A 21,641-nucleotide genomic window follows, 5' to 3' on the forward strand; every position below is an offset into this window, starting at 1 on the left:
TCCTTTGGCTATTAGGTTATAAAGGCAATAGAAGAAGGTTATCGTCTGCCAGCACCCATGGACTGCCCAGCTGGTCTTCACCAGCTGATGCTGGATTGTTGGCAAAAGGAACGTGCTGAAAGGCCAAAGTTTGAACAGATAGTTGGAATTCTAGACAAAATGATTCGAAACCCAAATAGTCTGAAGACACCCCTGGGAACATGTAGTAGGTAAGAAATAGCTAAGGAAATGAAATCTGGGAGAAATTCAAACATTCACATGAATCATTTATTTCCACAGCTCCACCCCAACAGCATGTTGACATTTGTGTTAAATTATTCAAGTTCATAATAAATTTGTTATTTTAATAGAAGTTAATTTTTTTTTCTTTTCAGATGGCTTAACTTAGTTAAATCAATTTAAAAGAGACTTATTAATTATTATTGCTTTTTGAAATATTTAGAATCAATATCACTGGTCATCATTTTAGAAAAATTTCTGAACTGGATGTGTGTGATTTAGTGGCATTTTATATTTTCAAACCATTGCTATTACATGTATTTTTATTGCTGTTGCCTTAGTTTTTTATTATCATTATTATTATTATTATATCCATACTCTCTGTTGGATTGTTTGGTTTCAAGTTTAATAGTAAAATGATTCCATGAAGTTAAAGTTTATAAAGGTAATTCAATACATGATTTAAGAGGTATGCTCATTAAAAAGAGCCTAACCACCCCATTTATGTTTTACACTTGGCTTGCTCCATGATAATGTAGATTAGTAGTTATTCAGCTCCAGTTGTCAGGTAAACCTGTTGCACTGTATCTGTAGTATAGTCAGGCCCTTATGAAGAAGCATGAACTCACAAGATGCTTATAAGAGTCCCATTAGTACAGTGGGTGCATTATGTTCTCAAAAGCACCCTCTGAGAAAGTCTGTGTTTTCTTTACTCCCAGTTAGTTTCAGAGAAGCAGATTAACAAATATTTACTGGTTACAAATATCATTGGCTGTACTTTGAAAAATACATGGAAGATACTCATCATATCTAAATAAAATAGAAATTTTGGAGTTAGTAGTTTTTTTTTTTTTAATTTATTTCATTTAAGTATAGTTCATTCACAGTGTTGTGTTCATTTCTGCCTTATAGCAAAGTGACTCAGTTATACATGTATGTACATTCTTTTTCATATTCCTTTCCATTATGATTTATCACAGGATATTGAATATAGTTCCTTGTGCTACACACTAGGACTTTGTTGCTTATCCATTTGGAGTTTGTAGTTATTGGCCAACCTTTACACATTAGATTTTTATTAGCATATCTGTTTATTTGTTACTATAACATCAATTAAAATATGTAATTTTATTTCATATATCCTTATTTTTCTGGGGGCCAAGACATGCTTTCTTTAGTAGTTCAAGGAAAAATTTGCTTTCCTGTTTTATTCTCACCCAGGCCAATAAGCCCTCTTTTGGATCAAAACACTCCTGACTTCACTACCTTCTGTTCAGTTGGAGAATGGCTACAAGCTATTAAGATGGAAAGATATAAAGATAACTTCACAGCAGCCGGCTACAACTCCCTTGAATCAGTGGCCAGGATGACTATTGAGTAAGCTTCAACTTCTAAAATTATACTTGTGAATATATCAGGTCAAGTCAAGCATTATACATTAGGTCATCTTCCATCTATTAAAGACATATGAACCCCAAAAGCAGGAAGAAAATTATCTAAGTGTGTACCATGTCCCAGGCATTTTGCTAATAAACTTCTGAACACATGATATCTTTTTCAACCTTCATGGCAATAATTTTCTTAAGTCAATGGTCAATAGTTTTACACACAACAAGGCTAAGGCTCAGAGAATTTAAATATTTGCCCTAAACTGTCTCAGTAGTAAGTGGTGTCTAATTTCTCTCCACAGTCAGTATTCTGCACATCAACCAGTGAGACTTCCTCTTTTATTATTTAGATTCCTAGTCACTGGGGAAATTTTCTCCATTGCAAAAGAGAATTTTTTTTCATCATGTTTGTATCAAACGTTAAAAAAATTTCAAAGTTTCATTATCTAAGTACATTATGAAATTCAGTATGATCACTTTCTGAGAAGTTCAAGAAAGCTTAATTCAATTAACCATAATAAGAATTTAACTTAAGCTTTGAAAGTTATGTGATTGATTGACTCATTTGTTTAACCTGAAGAATGACCTGATTTTAAAAAAACTGAAATTGCTATGAAGTGGGAGTATAAAGAACTAAATTTTTCTTTCCAGCCCCATCACTGATTATGTAGAAATACATTTAGTATCTCTGGACCTCAGCTACCTTAGCTGCAGCATAGCTCTTGTGGGCAACGCAGTTCCTCTCAGTCAGGGTGTTTGAAAATGGGAAACAGTTATGAAGGTTCTATTAGCGGGATGCTATTTATGTACTGTTGTGAGAAGTGTTTCACATTTTTTCACATAAAAAGAAAGCTGGCAATCATGTAGTCTTTCCTGGCATGTTAGGAAATGGCACATATGTGAATTTTGGCATGTGCCTGCTCTCTTAGTTGGTTTTCTGCTAAGCACCACGTGGGTAGAGCTGATGTATTTACACCTGTCTCTCCAAAGCAGTCTACTCTCCTGAAAAACTGTGCTTCTCAAAGTCTTATTAGACCACAGCTAGGAAATACTGCAGTACTCTACTGTTGCTATATTTGAACTACTTGTAGATACCTAAGCTCAGTCATTTGGCCCACTAGGAGAGGTCTGTAGCACAGTCCATACACAGATACAGCTGACTTATGGCAAATTTAAACTATCAAATACTACCCTGGTGGCTCAGACGGTAAAGCGTCTGTCTACAATGAGGGAGACCCGGGTTCAAGCCCTGGGTTGGGAAGATCCCTGGAGAAGGAAATGGCAATCCACTCCAGTGGTATTGCCTGGAAAATCCCATGGACAGAGGAGACTTGTAGGCTACAGTCTATGGGGTCGCAAAGAGTCGGACAAGACTGAGCGATTTCACTTTCACTTTCAAACTATCAAACACAGGTATTGTACACTTTAAGGAATATTTTTTCCCAAAATGTAGTCAAATGATTGAACTAAAGTAAGAACATAAGCAATAATATGCTCAGAATTACAACATGCTAATTAAACTCAGATAATACTTTGCTTGATCCTTGATGATTCTTGATCTGCTAGAGCCAAAAAATGTTTCCATTCATACTGTATCCTATTTTAACAATTAAACATTTTAAACTTCACATAGACTTAAGAATACTACATTGCAAATAATATTTCCTAACCTTACCTTATGGCTCAGCAGTAAAGAATCTGCCTGAAATACAGGAAATGTAGGAGACGTGGGTTCCCTGGGTCAGGAAGATACCCTGGAGTAGGAAATGACAACCCACTCCAGTATTCTTGCTTGGAAAATCCCATGGACAGAGGAGCCTGGCAGGCTACAGTCCATGGGGTTGCAACTGAGTGACACGACTGAGCACACACATATATATAACTTTACCTTAAGTTAATAATAACTTTCGGACTTTGATACTCTCTTTTCTTTTGAAAGCTGCCAAAATATGTTGTAATGTGAAAACCACAAGTTACAGAACAATTTACACAATATGGCCCTATTTGTGTACAATATTAAGTGTGCATACATATATGCTTATGTACAACAAGAAAAAATGTATATATATATATATATATATATATATATACACACACACAGAAACACACACACAGACAAAGATACCATCCCAAGAGGCTCTGGGAAATGGAATATAGGATACTAGAAATGAAACTTTTGCTTCTATAAAGACTTGAAATAAGGACAGGGAATTTAGGAAAATGTTCTTGTCCCAGCTCTACCTTGAACTTGTTGTGGGACCTGAGTTTCCTTATATTGAAAGTGAACGGTTGAACTTTATGGTCCCTAAGTTTCTTTCAGTTCAAGAATTGTAAAATTCTACTTTTCTGTCATCAATTTGATTTTACTGATGTTGAATCACCTTGTATCTGAGACATCCACAGTCAGAAACTTAGGGAATATCTATTTAATTAGAATGACACTGCTTGTTGTTGTTTTTTTTTTTTAATTTTGTTCTCTTTTATTCCAAAAAGTACAACAGACTTGTAGTAAAAAAAAAAAAAAAAAAAAAAACAGAATTAAAACTGTTAGAAGATACTTTCTTATATAAAAGGTCAAATCAGTTTAAAAATAACTTGTCACTGACACATTGAGAGCCTGAGCAGTAGATTTTTACAAAGGAGAATGTAGATGCAGGTTGCCAATCCAACTCAGTGAAGGAATAGAATCCTAATATCCAAGAACTCTAAGATAAGATCCTGTTCCCCTAAGATAAACAGATTAATTAAAAAGTTAATGACAGTTGAGTATGAAATAAAATGTTTGTACGATAACTAACAATAAAATGCATTTGTCTTTTTCAGGGATGTGATGAGTTTAGGGATCACACTGGTGGGCCATCAGAAGAAAATCATGAGCAGCATTCAGACTATGAGAGCGCAAATGCTCCATTTACATGGAACTGGCATCCAAGTGTGATAAGCGTTTCTCCCTTATGAGGGAGATTATGGACCACAAGAGAACAGTACTGGCCTTCAGTATATGCATAGAATGCTGCTAGCAGACAGTTGATGTCCTGGGTCCTTCCTACAGTGAACTGAAGATTTAAGAAGCACCTATAGACTTGAACTCCTAAGTGCCACCAGAATATATAAAAAGGGAATTGAGGATCCACCACCGGTGGCCAGGCAAACAGCAGTGACAATAAACAAAGTACTACCTGAAAACATCCAAACACCTTGAGCTCTCTAACCTCCTTTTTATCTGATAGACTTTTTAAAATGTACATAAAGAATTTAAGAAAGAATATATTTGTCAAATAAAATCATGATCTTATTGTTAAAATCAATGAAATATTTTCCTTAAATATGTGATTTCAGACTATTCCTTTTTAAAATCATTTGTGTTTATTCTTCATAAGGACTTTCTTTTAGAAAATTGTTTATAGCTTGGACCTTTGTAGTGTTAATCTATGACACATTACTACACTGGGTACCTTTGAAAGAATCTCAAATTTAAAAAGAAATAGCATGATTGAAGATATATCTCTGTCAGAACATTGGTATCCCTTTTATGTCATTTGATTTTGTTTAATCAGTGCTGTTTTGATATTGTTTGCTAATTGGCAGGTAGTTGAGAAAATGCAAGTTGCCAAGCTCTCTGATATTTTTTAAAAAGAAATTTTTTTGTAAAGATCTGACAACACTATCTTTTCAATGAAAATAGCAATAATGATCCATAAATACTATAAGGCACTTTTAACAGATTGTTTATAGAGTGATTTTACTAGACAGAATTTAATAAACACTCAAATTGTAGGTTTATGATTATATAAAAAAAAGATAAGGCACTTCATCTAAAGAATGTTGGTGAAGGCAAATCTCTGAAAGCAAGAACTATCCAGTGTTATCTAAAATTTAATCTGAGCACATCACAATTTTTTCAATATCAAAACATTTAGGAAATTTAGGAGAAATAGTTGGCATATATTTTATATCCTATTCTGTTTAATGCAGTCCAAACATTAAAGGGAAGAATTAAGATTTATGTTAGAACTCTGAAGCATGATAAAAGGGGCAGTTCACAATTTTCACCTTTCAAAAACAAAGTTGCTGCACAGAATATCACCATTGCAGTTTAAAAAAAAAAAAAGTATTTTTATTTGTGAACACTGATGTGAGAAGTTGAAAGAACTCTTTTTACCATGTCAGGAAGAGGTGAAGGATCTGGCTTTTTTTTAAAGCTTTATTTATTAAACCATGTTATTTGATTACTGTGTTAGAATTTCATAAGCAATAATTAAATGTGTCTTTATAGCTATTTCAGGAATGTATACCTATTGTGAGTAATGCTTTCAAAAGTTAGGAAAATCATGAACTACCCCAGAATTGAACTGTTGTATTTCCAAAGAGAATTGGGCTGTTTATAATAATTATTTTAATAGAGAAAGATCCCAGGGATCGGTCATAATTGGTCTTGTTTGATAATGTGGGCACCCACAAACAAACAAACAACAGAAACAAAACCTGTAAATGTTCCTTTGTAAAACTTGTAAATTTTATTTATACTGTCTTGTTTTGTACACACATTTCTCTGTAGTGGGCTCTGGATACATTGAAAATGCACTATATTTTTCTATTTTACTTGCAGAGCATCACAAAAGAACAGGTATTTTCAGTGCTACATAATGTGTTTTCCCACATTTAGGACCAAAGATGGCTATAGAAAAACTCAAACTGATTGCTTCCCAAGCCCCTCCCCACCCCCTTTTTTTTCCTTTTAAATCACTGTACAGTGTTATTTGATATTTTAATTTATTTTTTGATTGACTAGAAAAAATCATTTTAATTTCACTAAAATGTTTTTTGTCCCTAAGGAAAAATAATCTGTAAAATAATTTTAATTAGCATAATACAGTCACCTAGACACTTCCATTTGTAATCTTTGTAATAGACTGTAAATATATTTTTGGAACTATAACACAATGTGCTTGAGGGTTATTTTTCAGTGTCTGCAGTGTATACAAGTGTTTATACTAAGTACAGCACTTTACAATTCTAATCAGTAGCATTGGCCTTTGTGAGAATGAGTGAAAGAGTTTGAGTGAGTGTTCTTAATTCCATTTGGATTCTAGACTCACTAATAATGAAGTTCTTTTCTTGTTCATAGCTTAAGGTGCTTATTTTTTCTATTAAATTAACAAAAAGCCATTCTAGAAATAGAAGACATAGTAGGGTACATGCAAACGGTGTCTTTCCTGCTTTTTTCTAGCACTAGATTTATAGTTGAGTAGTCTTTCTTGAGTAGAAGGGCAGAATAAAAGTTTTTTTGAGTTTTTTTTTCAAAAATAACTTTTTCCTTCAGCAATATACCTCATCTGCCTTAAATTTTTTACAGCTCTTTACAGGGAAAGGGAGAAGGGATGGGAAAGACACACAGCACAATAGGAAGGGTATGATGCATCACTCTCTCGTTGGTAGGTTTCTTTTCCCAATCAACATTTTGATTTTGAAATACATGTATGTGAACCAGATATTCAGAGAAAAGTAATTAACCTTGTAATACTGATTGTAATACTGTCTTCCAGAAAGAGATGAAACGGTATAATGATAAGAATGTACAACTTGCACCTTGAAATCTTCTTCTTCTTTTTTTATTTTTTTGATAAATTAGTGCTCAGGGGAGGAAGGGTAGAGAAAGCAAATGTTGGCAAGAGAACTCAAACGTTATAAAAATGCAAAAGGAAACGGCCTCCTTGCTTTAACAGAGCCACCTTTTTTAGAATGCTGTCTTCACATGTGACTTGTGTTTTGCATTCAGGACTGAAATAAAAGTAACTTTTATTACATCTGGATCTAACATTTTCTCAGCAGTTGATCTGGGCCTTGTTTTCTAGGACTGGTGGTTTATGCTTGTCAGAGCACTCTGAGTTGAATCATATTGTATACTTATGTAATCTACATTAGCTAGTACTATTTAGGACGCTATTTTAATTGCTCCTCCTATCCGTGTTTTAAAGACAATTAAAATGGTGTAATTCACCTCTCTTTTTTATTTAGGTAATGCTGATATTCTCCCTTTTGTTTCCTGAGTAGCCTAGAACTGTGCTACTCACTGATGTGCATGTTCAAATAAATTACTGATGTGTATTTTTTTGCTATATGTAGAGAAATCATGGGGAACTCGGGGCGAGATGTGCTTTTTGTTGGTTGAATTTGTCCCTCCTTGCCTAAGAATTACTACAGGGGTCATCCTTTTATAAGGACAAACTGCTTTTGAACAGTGTCTTCAATGTATCAAGCACAAATAACTCTTTCTTCAACACGAATCATAAGTCTCTTTTTACCAGCTTACAATAATAAACGAGTCTATTAGACAATGTAAAGAAAATCCTGTCTCCAATCATTGGTGGATTCCTTTATGTCCCTTATGCATTCTTTATTTTTTTACACAGTATCATGAAAGGAGATGTTTAGAGTAAAGGTTTTATTGAAATATTTCAGGGGGCTAATCAGAATACAAAGAAATTAATATCCTTTGCATCGCCTCCTTCTGCACACAGACTTAAATCCACTGTAATTATTACAGAATAACAAGACTATGTCGTCAAAGAGCCATACTATCAAATATTTTAATTAAAGCTCTTTTGTTCCTTATTGAATCTACAATGGCATGGTGCTAACAAGAATATTTGCATGGGAAAGGTAATGTCAGGGTCATGGGACCCTGACAAATATCTTATACATTTAGTATCATGCAGCAACTTGGAGAGTCTCTGCATTTAAGGTGCTGCAGGAAACAAACACACAGAGTCCAGAGAAAATGGGAAAAGTAATCAATCTGGTTGTCTGATTATTTATCAATGACGCTGACAGTGATCAGACCAGCTTGCACATGAAATGAAGAAAACTAAATCATCCCTTTTTCTCCAGCATTACCGTTGTAAGGTCTACAAACATTGAACAAATATCCAAACATATTTCAAAAAATGAGACTAGGCAGATACCAGGTGACATGCTATCACTAGTTATCACGCTCCTGATGTTGAGGCTCAGGGTAGGCGACGCTGAAATTGAAAGATAATCGTGAGGTCTTGGCTATCCCAACTCTCCAACAAGCAAGGATGCACTTGCTAAGTTCACACAGTGATGATAACATAGCCTGAAACGTTGACCGGCAGTCAAATGATCTCTTAAAGTCCTGGATCCATAAGGGATACAAAAATACACTATTCTACCAACACTCTTCTTTTCCTCCAAAAGAATAAAGCCATTATGATGAATGTACAAGTTCTATTGCTAAATAAAAATCAGATTGTAATACTTTCAATAATCAGTAACAATTTTTTTCTTGGAGTATTTTTATCTCCTACTGTTACCCTTTGTTTCATGTTAGCTGCAATGAAAACTCAATACCAATTTCGAGAGGAATTTCTGAGAGAAATCAAAGAGGTGATCAAATTCTTAAATTCAATCCAAAAGATTATATTTACTGATATTAATAAATGATAAAAGACAGTGCATGGTGACTGCAAACATACAAGCTGCTCTGAAGGGAACAGCATGTTCTCGGCTTTATGGCCATGGCCCTTCAGTAGCCCCGACACAACTGCTCTATTGTCTAATGCATCACAGCACAGCTTGAAGACTATGAACAGGAGAAGAAAATATTTCAGTAGGATGCTTCTGTAAGTCTCATTAGAGTGAAGTGCTGTAAGGGTTTTTTTTTTTTTTTCAAGTTCAGTGATTGAATGTAATTAAATGTATAATTAAATAATAAAAGACCTCTTCTGATTGACCTTGAGGTTAAAATAAATGTAATTAATTGATCTAATTTAATTGGGCCTATTTCACAAAGGTTGGTAAGTGGCAATAAAGTAGCTCTAGTCTAGTATTCCATGGCTCTGTGACAGCACTAGAAATCCCTTAGGTGTGGAACAGTAGTAGGGATTCTCAAATTGCAGACATTTGATGATTTGGGGAGAGTAACAAGTGAGGTGTTGTCTATTCCAAACTTCCACGAATAACAAAGCTCCATAAGATGTACACTACAACATATATTTCTATTTTAGATATCCCAGGTTTTTACTACTGAAGATTATCTTTGTTTTCCCTTTTAAGTTCAGGGACTTTAAGTATATTTGTAGACTTTATATATAACTAAAGAAACACAGTATGTTTTTAATGAATGATTGATCATAGATCTTAATTAAAGATGCTCAGAAGAAAAAACAAAGGAAGCATTTGTTTTTAAGTAATGCTGATTCTAGTTTAACAGAAGACAAACACTCACTGTTCAAGTCTCACCATTTCACTATGGAACCAAAACTAAATAAAGTGAATGACTGGAAAACAAACTCGAGAAAAACAAATAGAGATAAATAAGCTTCTTATGTAGAACTAGCATTCATACACATCATAGTTTCTACATTTTGCAATTCACAGAAAAGAGACAAACAACTCACACTTTTTTAAAGTGACGTGAATTTGCAGATACTTATTACACAGATGGTAAGACCTATAGCAAATTACAAGAGAAAATTCTAAAGTTAATCTGGTGTGTCTCTGTCAATTAGCTAGAAATAAGCACTGTTAAGAGAAAACCGGATGGAATATGAGGCTAAAATGTCCTCTTTCCATACAAAAGAGACCCACATCTTTCTTCAGCTCTGATATTTGCACGGAGTGTTTTAGGGATCTACTGGGCCGGGTATCTGCTGGTCATGTGTTACTGTAATTTCGTGTTTCCACTTAAATAGTCACCACCTGCACGCTGAGCTCCAGGTGTATTCACTGGAACCCAACTTAACAGAAACCACAGGAATCTGACTCTACAAACAAACCTACTTAGCTTGACCTGAGAAATAGGCAGGAGGTAATCATGGGCTCCTGTGGCTATTTCAATGGCTGCACTCTTCCTAAAGGAGCAAATACCTGTGAGCTTAGGTGTGATGCAGGGCCAGCAGACAGAAGCAATTAAACCTCTTCTGATCTAACTGAAAAACAAAAACCAGCAAACACCAAAGAATATCATCCTTCAGATTTGCAAAGGAACCAGTAATATTGTGTATTATGATATATATAAATGCAGGGATGAGAACTTCCCTGGAAGTCCTGTGTGGTTAAGTCTTCACCTTCCAATGCAGGGGGAGCGAATCTGATCCCCGATCAGGGAGCTAAGATTCCACACACCTCATGGCCCAAAACCCGAAATATAAAACAAAAGCAAATATTGTAACAAATTCAATAAAGACTTTTAAAATGGTTCACTTTAAACAAGAAAAAGAAAAAAATAGGGATGAACTGCAGGAAACCTGGAGAGTAAGCTCAGAGAAGCTGAGTCTAATGGAAGAGGCAATAAAGAGCTATTGGCAGTTCTGACCAGAAAAAAAGGATGTGGTGGGAATGGAGTTTATAGAACCAACACCTGGCCATGATGCTTGAAGGATGAATTAATTATGCTCTCTTTCTGAGTCAGAGCAATAGAATCGACATCTTTGCTTCCATAGCTTTGTGCTCCTTTCTCACATTCTCTCTCCACTTTCCTACATGGGAGAATTCCCTCTTTTCAACACACAACTCGGAAGCTGTTTTCTTCCAAGCCTTCACTGAACACCCAACGGCCAGAATTCTATCTTCTGTGTTTTGCTTCTGCTGGTGGTGCTGCAACTTCCCGACTGTGTTCTGTCAGATTCTGTATGTGTGTGTCTCTCCCACTAGATCAAGTGCTCTTGGAGGGCAGAAGCCAAATGGAAATCTTTGTTTTGTGTCCTTTGGGACTCAGCTGTTTCTGGCACTTGGTAGACACTTTATAAATATTTTAGAATCCTTGAAGTGCAAATTAATTCAAATTGTTTTTTTTTTTTTCTTAAAAGGTAGTGTGGATCAGGTGCTCTGAAGGATAAATGGGGTACAGTGAAGGTAGTAGTAAGACGGGTGTTGAGGGAGAAAACTAATTGCTGAGCACGGATGGATGCTTCTGTGATAGGCTAGGGCAGCAGGAACGCCCAGGAGACAGAGCAACAGGGCACAGCCATGGGGACCCAGGTGAAATGGGGAGGCAGGGACGAGATAATTAGCAAACAAGGCCAAACAGCAGCACCTTCCTGATGCTGAAAAGAGTCGGAGATATCACCGGTTATAATAACCGAGAAAGATTAAGGAAGAATTTGAAATCAAGTAGAAGAAATTGGACTTGATGTGAGAAACGAGGAAGGGCTATTTACCAATACCTGGTTAGACGAGGCAAAGACATGGTGAGAATGTTTTTTAAGGAACAGTAATCTGCAGAAAGATAGGAGCTGTGATTGTGACATTTTAAGATTAGACCTAGACAAGGGGAAAAGAAGATTTTTCTTCTTCTAGAATGGAAAAGTCCACCACTCCAGCTCTCAAAATCCAGACTATCTCAGTAATTCTATAGTTAAATAAAAATAGAATAAAGTGGGATTTTGTGGGCCAACAATGTGAGTCTACTTACCATTTACAGCTGGAAGAGGCAGCAGAGTGTGGTGGGTGATGGCAGAGGGTTTGAATACAGGCCACTTGGGACTAATTCTATCACTCTGTGGGTAATGCAAAGGACACAATTTAATTTCTATGTTTCCTGTCTTCTATGTTACCCGTAAAATGGTACTAAACATTAATATGTCCCACTTCTAGAGCTGGAAAGTACTTATCACAAGAATAAGTGCTCAGTACAATTTAGCTCTTATTATTTCCCTGGGAAGTATTTTTGTCTACATTTCTGTCTGTTTAACACACATACAAACACACCATTGTGAATGCTGAAACAATTCACTTACAAATAAATTTTAGAATTTAATTTTATACTTTCCTCCCAAATTTTATCCTTATCTTTTTTCTCAGTTTTCAAAAAGGTGACTACTGATCATATCTCTCAAATCAGTACTCAGAGAGTCAAACTTCACTCATCTGGCCATAGACAATTATTCATTACCTCCAACAGATTTTAGCTTTCTGTTATCACTGGAATCTAGCATCATTTTCACAGACACTGCCCTAAATTACTTTTTCATCATCTCTCACCTACACTAATGTTACATCCTCCAGTGTGTTTTTCTTTCTCTAATCCTTTTTAATTACGACCTTCAGAGTCATTTCTCTAACACGTATCTGATCATGTTTTCCCCCAGTTTAAAACACTTTAATGGCCCCTCCTTGATCAGAGAAGTGAACTCAGCTATATAACATAACACCAACAGTTGGGATCCTGCCTTTTTGATCTTCACCATTATCCCTCCTGCTGGATTTCATAAACCACTTGTGATTTTGACATACAAAATTCTTTCATACTCCCTGTCATTATGAGTTTTCTGAGGGAAGCAACTGAATGTGTTTCATTCCTCTTAGTATCTATTGAGCCCAGCACAGATTTAAAAGCTGATGGTAGCTTCGATGCCTGTATCTTTAAAACAAATCCTGGGCAAAAATGGAAATTTGAGGAAAAATACACAAACTCCCTCAATTCACAATTGATATCACAATGTAATTTTATCACTTTTTATTCACCTTCTTTAATGACCAGAAAACACATCTAGAGACTACAAAACACACATCTAGAATCTACAAAACAAATTATGTTGTTAATAAGCAATGCCTTCTGAATTATAATAGAAAGTTATATATCTATGTGTTTATATCAAAATTTACATTTTCTCTTATTTAAATATGTGCTTTAAATTTTATCTTTCATTGCTGCTTTTTAGAGAAGTGGTGAGGAGCAGTCCACATGACTTTATTTTGCCATCTGATCAAGGAGTCAGAAAACCTTTTCTCCTTGCTATCATTACCCACTGATGTTATATAATATTTTATACTGTTGTTTCTTTATCTGTCAGTGACATTGCCTCACATATAGGAACCAGAATTTTTGTGTAATTCACATTTCTATTCCAAAGCCTGGCACAGTTCCTAGCAACTTTCAGATTCCTAACAGGTGTGTGTTGAGTGGTTGAGAGTCACATGATTCTCAAGCTCTTCATTGCCTCAAAAAAATCTAGTGTATTAGCAGTATGTCTTAACCTAAGCCATGAAGACCACTCTACCAAACTGAATCACTCTGCTTCAATTGAAGTGTCTCTTTTCAATGTCACAGATGTTTCCAGATGCTGTGCTATGACGTGCCTCATGCAGTCTTCATCTTCATTGACCTAAGACATATACGTAACCCCACCTGAAGATTTCAGTCCACAGTATCACAATGATCTCCACCCCTTGCCCAGCACGTACTCCAAATGACATCAGCAACTGATGCGCACAACTTAATTTCTGATTGGAGAAAACATCATATTTATATTCCACTAACTGCTCACAAAGTTCTTTGACTGAAACAGACATGGAATTGTAACTTCATCATTTCGAAACACCAGTCTGATTATTTAAAATATCGCCACTGTCATACATCCCTTCTCCCCACCTTTTTCCAAATAATTGAGCTAAAAATTTTACATATGTTCCTAGCCTTATAGCTACTCCTTTCCTTTAGCAAGAAGTCTATATGACCTTAGCACAAGGTGATATCATACTTAGTATTTAGCCCGATTCCTTGACTTTAACATTTTTTTAATTGATTTTTATTGGAGTATAGTTGCTTTACAATGCTGTGTTTGACGTTAACATTCTTAAAATGCATACCTTCATGCTTTATCATTTGTTTATGCGGGTATACTAAGTTAAGTAAGTTAAACACATCCCTCTGGAATTCTCAGTTCAGTCATTCAGTCACGTCCAACTCTTTGCAACCCCATGGACTGCAGAACACCAGGCTTCCCTGTGCATCGCCAACTCCTGGAGCTTACTTAAACTCATGTCCACTGTGTCAGTGATGCCATCCAACCATCTCATTCTCTGTTGTCCCCTTCTCCACCTGCCTTCAATTTTCCCCAGCATCAGGGTCTTTTCAAATGAGTCAGTTCTTCACATCAGGTGACTAAAGTATTGGAGTTTCAGCTTCAGCATGAGTCCATCCAATGAACATTCAGGACGATTTCTTTTAGAATCGACTGGTTTGATCTCCTTGCTATTCATGGGACTCTCAAGTCTTCTCCAACCTCACAGTTCAAAAGCATCAATTCTTCAGCACTCAGCTCTCCTTATAGTCCAACTCTCATATGATACATGACTACTGTAAAAACCATAGCTTTGACTAGATGGAACTTTGTTGGCAAAATAATGTCTCTGCTTTTGAATATGCTGCCTACGTTGATCATAACTTTCCTTCCAAGGAGTAAGCGTCTTTTAATTTCATGGCTGCAATCACCATCTGCAGTGATTTTGGAGCCCAAGAAAATAAAGTCTCCCACTGTTTCCATTGTTTCCCCATCTATTTCCCATAAAGTGATGGGACCAGATGCCATGATCTTAGTTTTCTGAATGTTGAGCTTTAAGCCAACTTTTTCACTCTCCTCCTTCACTTTCATCAAGAGGCTCTTTAGTCGCTCTTCACTTTCTGCCCTAAGGGTGGTGTCATCTGCATATCTAAGGTTATTGATATTTCTCCTGGCAATCTTGATTCCAGGTTGTGCTTCATCCCATTCAGCATTCCTCTGGATGTACTCTGCATATAAGTTAAATACTCAGGGTGACAATATACAGCCTTGACGTACCCTTTTCCCAATTTGGAACCAGTCTGTTATTTCATGTCCAGTTCTAACTGTTGCTTCTTGACCTGCATACAGATTTCTCAGGAGGCAGGTCAGGTGGTCTGGTATTCCCATCTCTTACAGAATTTTCCACAGTTTGTTGTGATCCACACATTCAAAGGCTTTGGCATAGTCAATAAAACATAAGTAGATGTTTTTCTGGAACTCTCTTGCTTTTTCGATAATCCAGAGAATGTTATCAATTTGATCTCTGGTTCCTCTGCCTTTTCTAAAACCAGCTTGAACATCTGGAAGTTCATGGTTCATGTACTGTTGAAGCCTGGCTTATAGAATCTTGAGCATTACCTTACTAGCATGTGAGATGAGCGCAATTGTGTGGTAGTTTGAACATTGTTTGTCATTGCCTTTCTTTGAGACTGGAATAAAAATTGACCTTTTCTGGTCCTGCGGCCTCTGCTGAGTTTTCCAGATTAGCTGGCATATTGAATACAACACTTTCACAGCATCATCTTTTAGGATTTGAAATAGCTCAACTGGAATTTCATCACCTCCACTATCTGTGTTCATAGTGATGCTTCCTAAGGCCCACTTGACTTTGCATTCCAGGATATCTGGCTCAAGGTGAGTGATTATAGCATTGTGATTATTTGGTCATGAAGATCTTTTTTGTGTAGTTTTTCTGTACCACCTCATTCTTGCCACCTCTTCTTAATATCTTCTACTTGTGTTAGGTCCATACCATTTCTGTCCTAGAATTCTCACTCTGCCTCTATTCTCTGCTTCCAGAGCAGCAGAGCAGCGGCAGACCTTGCTCCCTGCCTGGGTAATGTGTTTGAAAAGAGGGCTGAAGAGGGTTCCTATCTATTGCTGAAATGGAGCAAGACCTTGTAGTCCTTGCCCACCTCATGTCCTCCACCTGCCTTTTGTCTGTGGGAAAACTTTGGTGAAAAAATAAGTTTAATCAGAGAAGTGAGAAAACAGAGAAACGAAGGATAACAGAAAAAGGAAACCAAATAATAATAGTTTAGTCCTTAAGCATAGTCAAAGACTTTCAATTTCTTCCTAAGGACTATAAATAATATTCTGAGCCATAACCTGTGGGCTGTCTTATATATTCTGAAATCTATAAAAGGTGGAAGAAGTTAACTACATGATGACCAGGCAATAGCTGTGACATAAGCTGCCACAATTCCAAGAACTGGCTTGAAGTAAATGGGAACAAACCACTCTAGAACTGAAGATTAATTGTACTTAAAACAAGCAAGATGACACTGCTCAGACCTCCACATAACCAATTTCAAGATAACTGTCAGAGATGACTATATGTTTCTGCATGTAGCCTCCTCACTTCATGTGTAAAAGCTCTTGCCCACTGGTTGTGGTACGGGGTGGGGTATAGTCAGTCTTTGGCAGAAGTCTGCCTCCCCAACGTGCACCGATGTAGGCATCCAGAGTAAAGCAAACTTTCCTTTCTACCAACCTCATTGCTTTAATGGCATGTGAGTGCCAAATAGCTGGACCCCACTTTCAGTTACCCAGCCCTCACACATTCAGTGTGTTAACAATAGGAGCCAAAATCTGTGTTAAAAGACATACATTTTTCCATCATTCAGTAGAAAACATATCATCATGTTTTTTACTTTCTTTCCTTACATGAATATTCAATTTTCCATTATAGCAGTACAAATGTTCTCTATGCATGAGCTATGGCCATGGAGTTATTGTAAGGAATTTTCCTTTCCATATATTTTCTGACACTGCATTTGGGCTGGCTTACATATGGTAGGCACATAATCTATAAGTTTGACTGAATGAATAACTGTGCCTGCAATTGAAGCTAAAAAAATATATTTCAGAGATAACTGAAATACAATCTTTCATATACAAGGGACTCAGTTTTGACTACAGAGTTTTAACAACCATCATGGATATCGCCATATGTATTTACTATCAAAGAAAAATCTTTACACTTAAAAAGAATACAAATAACTAAGGTAGAGGGAAGAGTTAGAAGCTCTCAGTATTAGAAGTTCTCAGTTATAGAAGTGTTAGTCCTGGTTCCACCATTTACTAATTCCTTGACATTGGGAAAGCAAGTTAACTCTGTGAAATTCAGTTTTCTGGTTCATCAGATTGGGAATATCTGTTTTGCTTTTTATAAACAGTAACTTTAAGAAGAGCACATGAAATTAAACAGACAAATGAACTTTAAAAAATATAGAACAAATGTTAAATAACATTATGTAAACTATTTTTCTTTGAAATGAAATTGCAGATTTCATTCATCTTCTTGCCAAATGCTTTTCCATAGCTTCAGTTTAACTTGGTAAAATTCAAATATAGGCACGTAGGGAAGGATTTGATGCCTTCTTATTTTTAGTGATTATGGGATACATGCTTCTGATCTGATCCGATATTTTCTAACTTCCTTATCATTTTTTTTTTAATGTGGACCATTTTAAAAGTATTGAATTTGTTACAACCTTGCTTCTGTGTTATGTTTTGTTTTTTTGGCCACAAGTTATGTAGGATCTTAGCTCCCCAAATAGGGATTGAACCTGTACCCTCTGTGTTGGAAGCCAAAGTCTTAACCACCAGACTGCCAGGGAAGTTCCTCCCTTGTAGTTTTTCAAGCTTCATGGCCCGTAGTCCAAGAATTTGCCTTTTTGATTTACTTTTACTTCTGTGGCCTGCAGTCAGGCACAATGTCAAATTCAAGTTTTTCTTTGTAACTTCTAAAGCTTCCTTCAATCTTGCATCATGTAACCTGCAAGGCCTCTTAATCCTATAAACTCTAAATCACATCTCCTACCATCTAAACTACATACCATTTTTCTGCTCTTACAGCCCCACCTGGAGTTTCATGGCCATCGTGAATTCTCTATGTTGGCCCCTAGGTTACAAGTGGTGGGTGTTACTCAGCACAGGAGTAAGCTGCCTGAATTAAAGGCCTGCAGCTTCTGCATGAATAAATGCTGCTTGCTCATTCTGTAGTGCTCCAGGGTATAGTAAATTTTGATTTCTTTATTTTAATCTTGTTTGTACGCATGTCTAATTACACTTGTTGGTTTAGCTCTGTGTAGAGAGTGTTGGGTAATGTTATTATCCAGGGTTTACTCATCTTGGAATGTCAGCCAGAGGCCTAGAGTTGAAATAACATGACTAAGGTTGGGTCAGCATTGCTGTTAGGGTCTGTGTAATTTTAGAGATTTATGTGTTGGATGTAAATATTCACAATGGACTCAAGGAAGATAGGAATTTTCTCACCAGGTTTCAGGTGATTTGAAAAACAGATAAGAAGATGACTGGCATTTTGGAGACTGTTTTTTTGTTCTTAGGATTTAAAAAAATTTTATTGCAGTATAATTGATTTAACATGTTAATTTTGCTGTGCAACAATTCTTTGGATTTTTAAATGAGTCACTCCCTTTAAAATCAAATAGATTGCATTAGTATTTTCTGATTTTAATGTATTTCATACAGGTAGAAATATGTATGCATATGTATAAATAGCAATGCTTTAAAGCTAACCACTTCAAAACTATTATGACTGAATAAATTAATATATAACTGCTATTGAGACTAAAGAAATACATTTCAAAGAGTTACTGAAATAAACTCTGACTTTCTCCACCTTTGACAATAAAATTACAGCTGCTATCATGTGTAAATTCATATAATTTTTTTTATAATATATGACACATTGTGTCTTGATTTGCATTTTACTGTTTCCCAAATCACCTGTAATTCAGTTCCCCAAACTCACACCTTTTGTTATCAAGTTTCAGCATCTTTTATCAATTTAACTTTTCAAAATCTGATGGCAAATGGTAAGAGTATTCCCCATTTCCATTTCAGAAGAGATGTGCAAAGTTGTTACCTTCCTGCTATTCCAATGTACAACAGCTAAGTCTCTTTTATCCTTAGGAAAACTACAAGTTTGAGCAAGGTAGGTATCTACAAATACTAGAACTCGGCTGGAGGAAAAGGTGAGTAATGTTTGTTCCTTCCTTAAAATCTCAGTTCTACCAATTACTAGTGGTGTGACCTTGGGTTAGTTAACAGCATTTTGCCTCATTTTCTGTTTTTTTGAGTGGGAATGATAAATAGTACCTGTTTCATCAGGTTGTACTTAGAATTAAATAAATTTATACATTGTGTTGGCCAAAAGTTCTTTCGGGTTTTTTTTCCATAACATCTTATGTTTTGGTCAACCAAACCAATATGTAAAGATCTTAGAAGAGCACCTGGCTATTATTATTTCAGTCATTAAGTTCTGTGATGAAAGACCCCTCAGTGTTTGTCAGTTAAGTGGCAGGAGCCCATTGGAGGATGATCTACCTCATTTTGAACTTCTAAGAAGATTCTCTGAACAATAAAGAGCACCTGTAGCAGAACAGATGGAAGATAGAGTAAGAAAAAATAAAAAGATTTGTTGAAAGCCATTTAAATACCAAGCATTTTGCTAGCCCTCTGAAACCCAGGACTATAGAAGAGAAAATGTAAAGAACTCGAAACAGCTTTAGAACAGTTTTGAAAGAAAGATCTATACCTGAATACACAGATTTCCAGAGTAAAGCAAGGACTCCAGAAAGAATGGGAGAAAACCAGTTTAGGATCTGCCTTAGGGCACAAAAGTGGACTGTGGATTTCTTAAATCCCTTCCTAATCAGTTGCAAATGAGACAGTTCCACAGATGTGGGAGCAAGACACATTTTCCTTGCAATGCTGACTTGGCTGCTCACTAATTGTGACTTTGAGGAAACCTCTCAAACTTTTTGAATATGTTTCATCACTAGTCAAATGAAACTAAATACTTGCTTCGTACCTGTGAGTCTAATTCTGTTTTGTTATATACATTTGTTTGTTGTATTTTTTAGATTCCACCTATAAGATATCATACAATATTTGTTTTTGACTTATTTCACTTAGAGGGCCTAATACTCTCTAGATTTAAGGGTTACCAGTGGGGAGAGGAGAGGGGAGATAAGGGTGAGAGAGAGGGATTAAGGGACACAAACTACTATGTATAAAATACATAAGCATCAAAAAAAAAAAAAAACTGCATAGCACAGGGAAACACAGTCCTTACTTTGAAACAACTTTAAGTGGAATATAATCTATAAAAATATTGAATACTACGCTGTATACCTGAAACTAATATAATATTGTAAATCAGCTCTACTTCAAGAAAAAATAAAATACTTGCATAAAAGTACTGCTTTGAGGAAAAAAGCAAAAAAAAAAAAAAAAACGGCACACTGTCTGATAATATAGGACAATTCCCTTTGCTTGACCCTTTGCTTGACCATGCCACGGGCTCACTAGAACACACTGAAATAGAAAGTATGCCTTTTCCTTGGTCTACCAAGTGGCTGTCCCCAAGGGTAAAATGCTGGTAGCCCAGGAAGTTGTGGTAGTGACTCTGTCTTCACAGTGCAGAAACTCTGGCTAATCTCTTTTTCCCAAGGAAAATGAAGGATCAAATGTTTGTGATTTGTCTCTACCCAAATTAGCCCTCCTAGTTAAGGAGTGGCCAAGGTGTGATACAGGCAAAATCTCTTATAATTACCATGCTTGACTTTTGTTTTGGCTAGCAGAAATCTTCATGGAGAGAAGTGGAAACAAAACATCCAGTCCGCACCAAAGGCTCCCAAATCCAAGGTATAATCAGGCTACCAAAATTTTAATGATGTAGCAGAAATATTTGAATTATTTGGAATTAACACTACTGTAGTGCTTCCCTGGTGGCTCAGTGGTAAAGAATCCACCTGACAATGCAGGAGGCACAGGTTGGATCCCTGGTGTGGGAAGATCCCCTGGAGGAGGAAATGGCAGCCCACTCCAGTATTCTTGCCTGGGAAATCCAAGAGACAGAGGAGCCTGGGGGGCTACAGTCCATGGACTTGCAAAGGAGCTGGACACTACTTAGCAACCAAACACTAACAAACAGTGTATTTTAATACTCAGTTAACACCACAAACCACAAATGTATGGAATCTGTGTAGAAAAAGAGAAGAAGGAAAAAAAAAAAAAAACCAGTCAAGGTGAAATATTAAAAAGCTAATTGGTTGTTGAAACAGAGGTACATACTGGACACATACACACACTCACACAAGAAATCCTCATTGAATGGAGCATTTGTGGGTGCACATGATAGCCCCGTGCTTACAGTCATAAACTGATCCACAGATAGTGTGGATAAGATAGTTTAACTATCTCTCAAAACTTGAGAGTATTTAATAGTAAAAAAATGTAAGCCAAAGAAAGAGAAATAACTAATCTTTTTTATTTTCATAAACTTAATTTCCTTTTTTACCCAAATTCCCTTCCCATTCACTTCCACAACCTGCTGAAAGTTATTTTATTTTTAAGAAAGTGTTCTAGCAGCCTACCTTTCTAAAACTGCATAGGTTTACAAAACCCATTTCTTTCCTATTTTCTAAATAGC

The 21,641-nt window shown here is 36.1% G+C and overlaps 1 protein-coding gene across 4 annotated transcripts in view; it reads left to right on the forward strand.

Annotated features, from left to right (window-relative positions):
- The window catches only part of EPHA7 (EPH receptor A7), a 208,864-nt gene extending 203,536 nt beyond the window's left edge, over window positions 1-5,328 (forward strand). For all 4 annotated transcript variants that reach the window (XM_061427797.1, XM_061427795.1, XM_061427796.1 and 1 more), the window contains exons 15-17: window positions 16-209; window positions 1,441-1,596; window positions 4,431-5,328. In XM_061427797.1, coding sequence (XP_061283781.1) covers window positions 16-209; window positions 1,441-1,596; window positions 4,431-4,545 — 465 coding nt within the window. In that variant the 3' untranslated portion in view covers window positions 4,546-5,328. The remainder of the gene's footprint in view (window positions 1-15; window positions 210-1,440; window positions 1,597-4,430) is intronic.
- Window positions 5,329-21,641: the final 16,313 nt, after the last annotated feature.

Source organism: Bos javanicus, chromosome 9 (genome assembly GCF_032452875.1).
Source record: "Bos javanicus breed banteng chromosome 9, ARS-OSU_banteng_1.0, whole genome shotgun sequence".
NCBI classification, from domain to species: domain Eukaryota; kingdom Metazoa; phylum Chordata; class Mammalia; order Artiodactyla; family Bovidae; genus Bos; species Bos javanicus.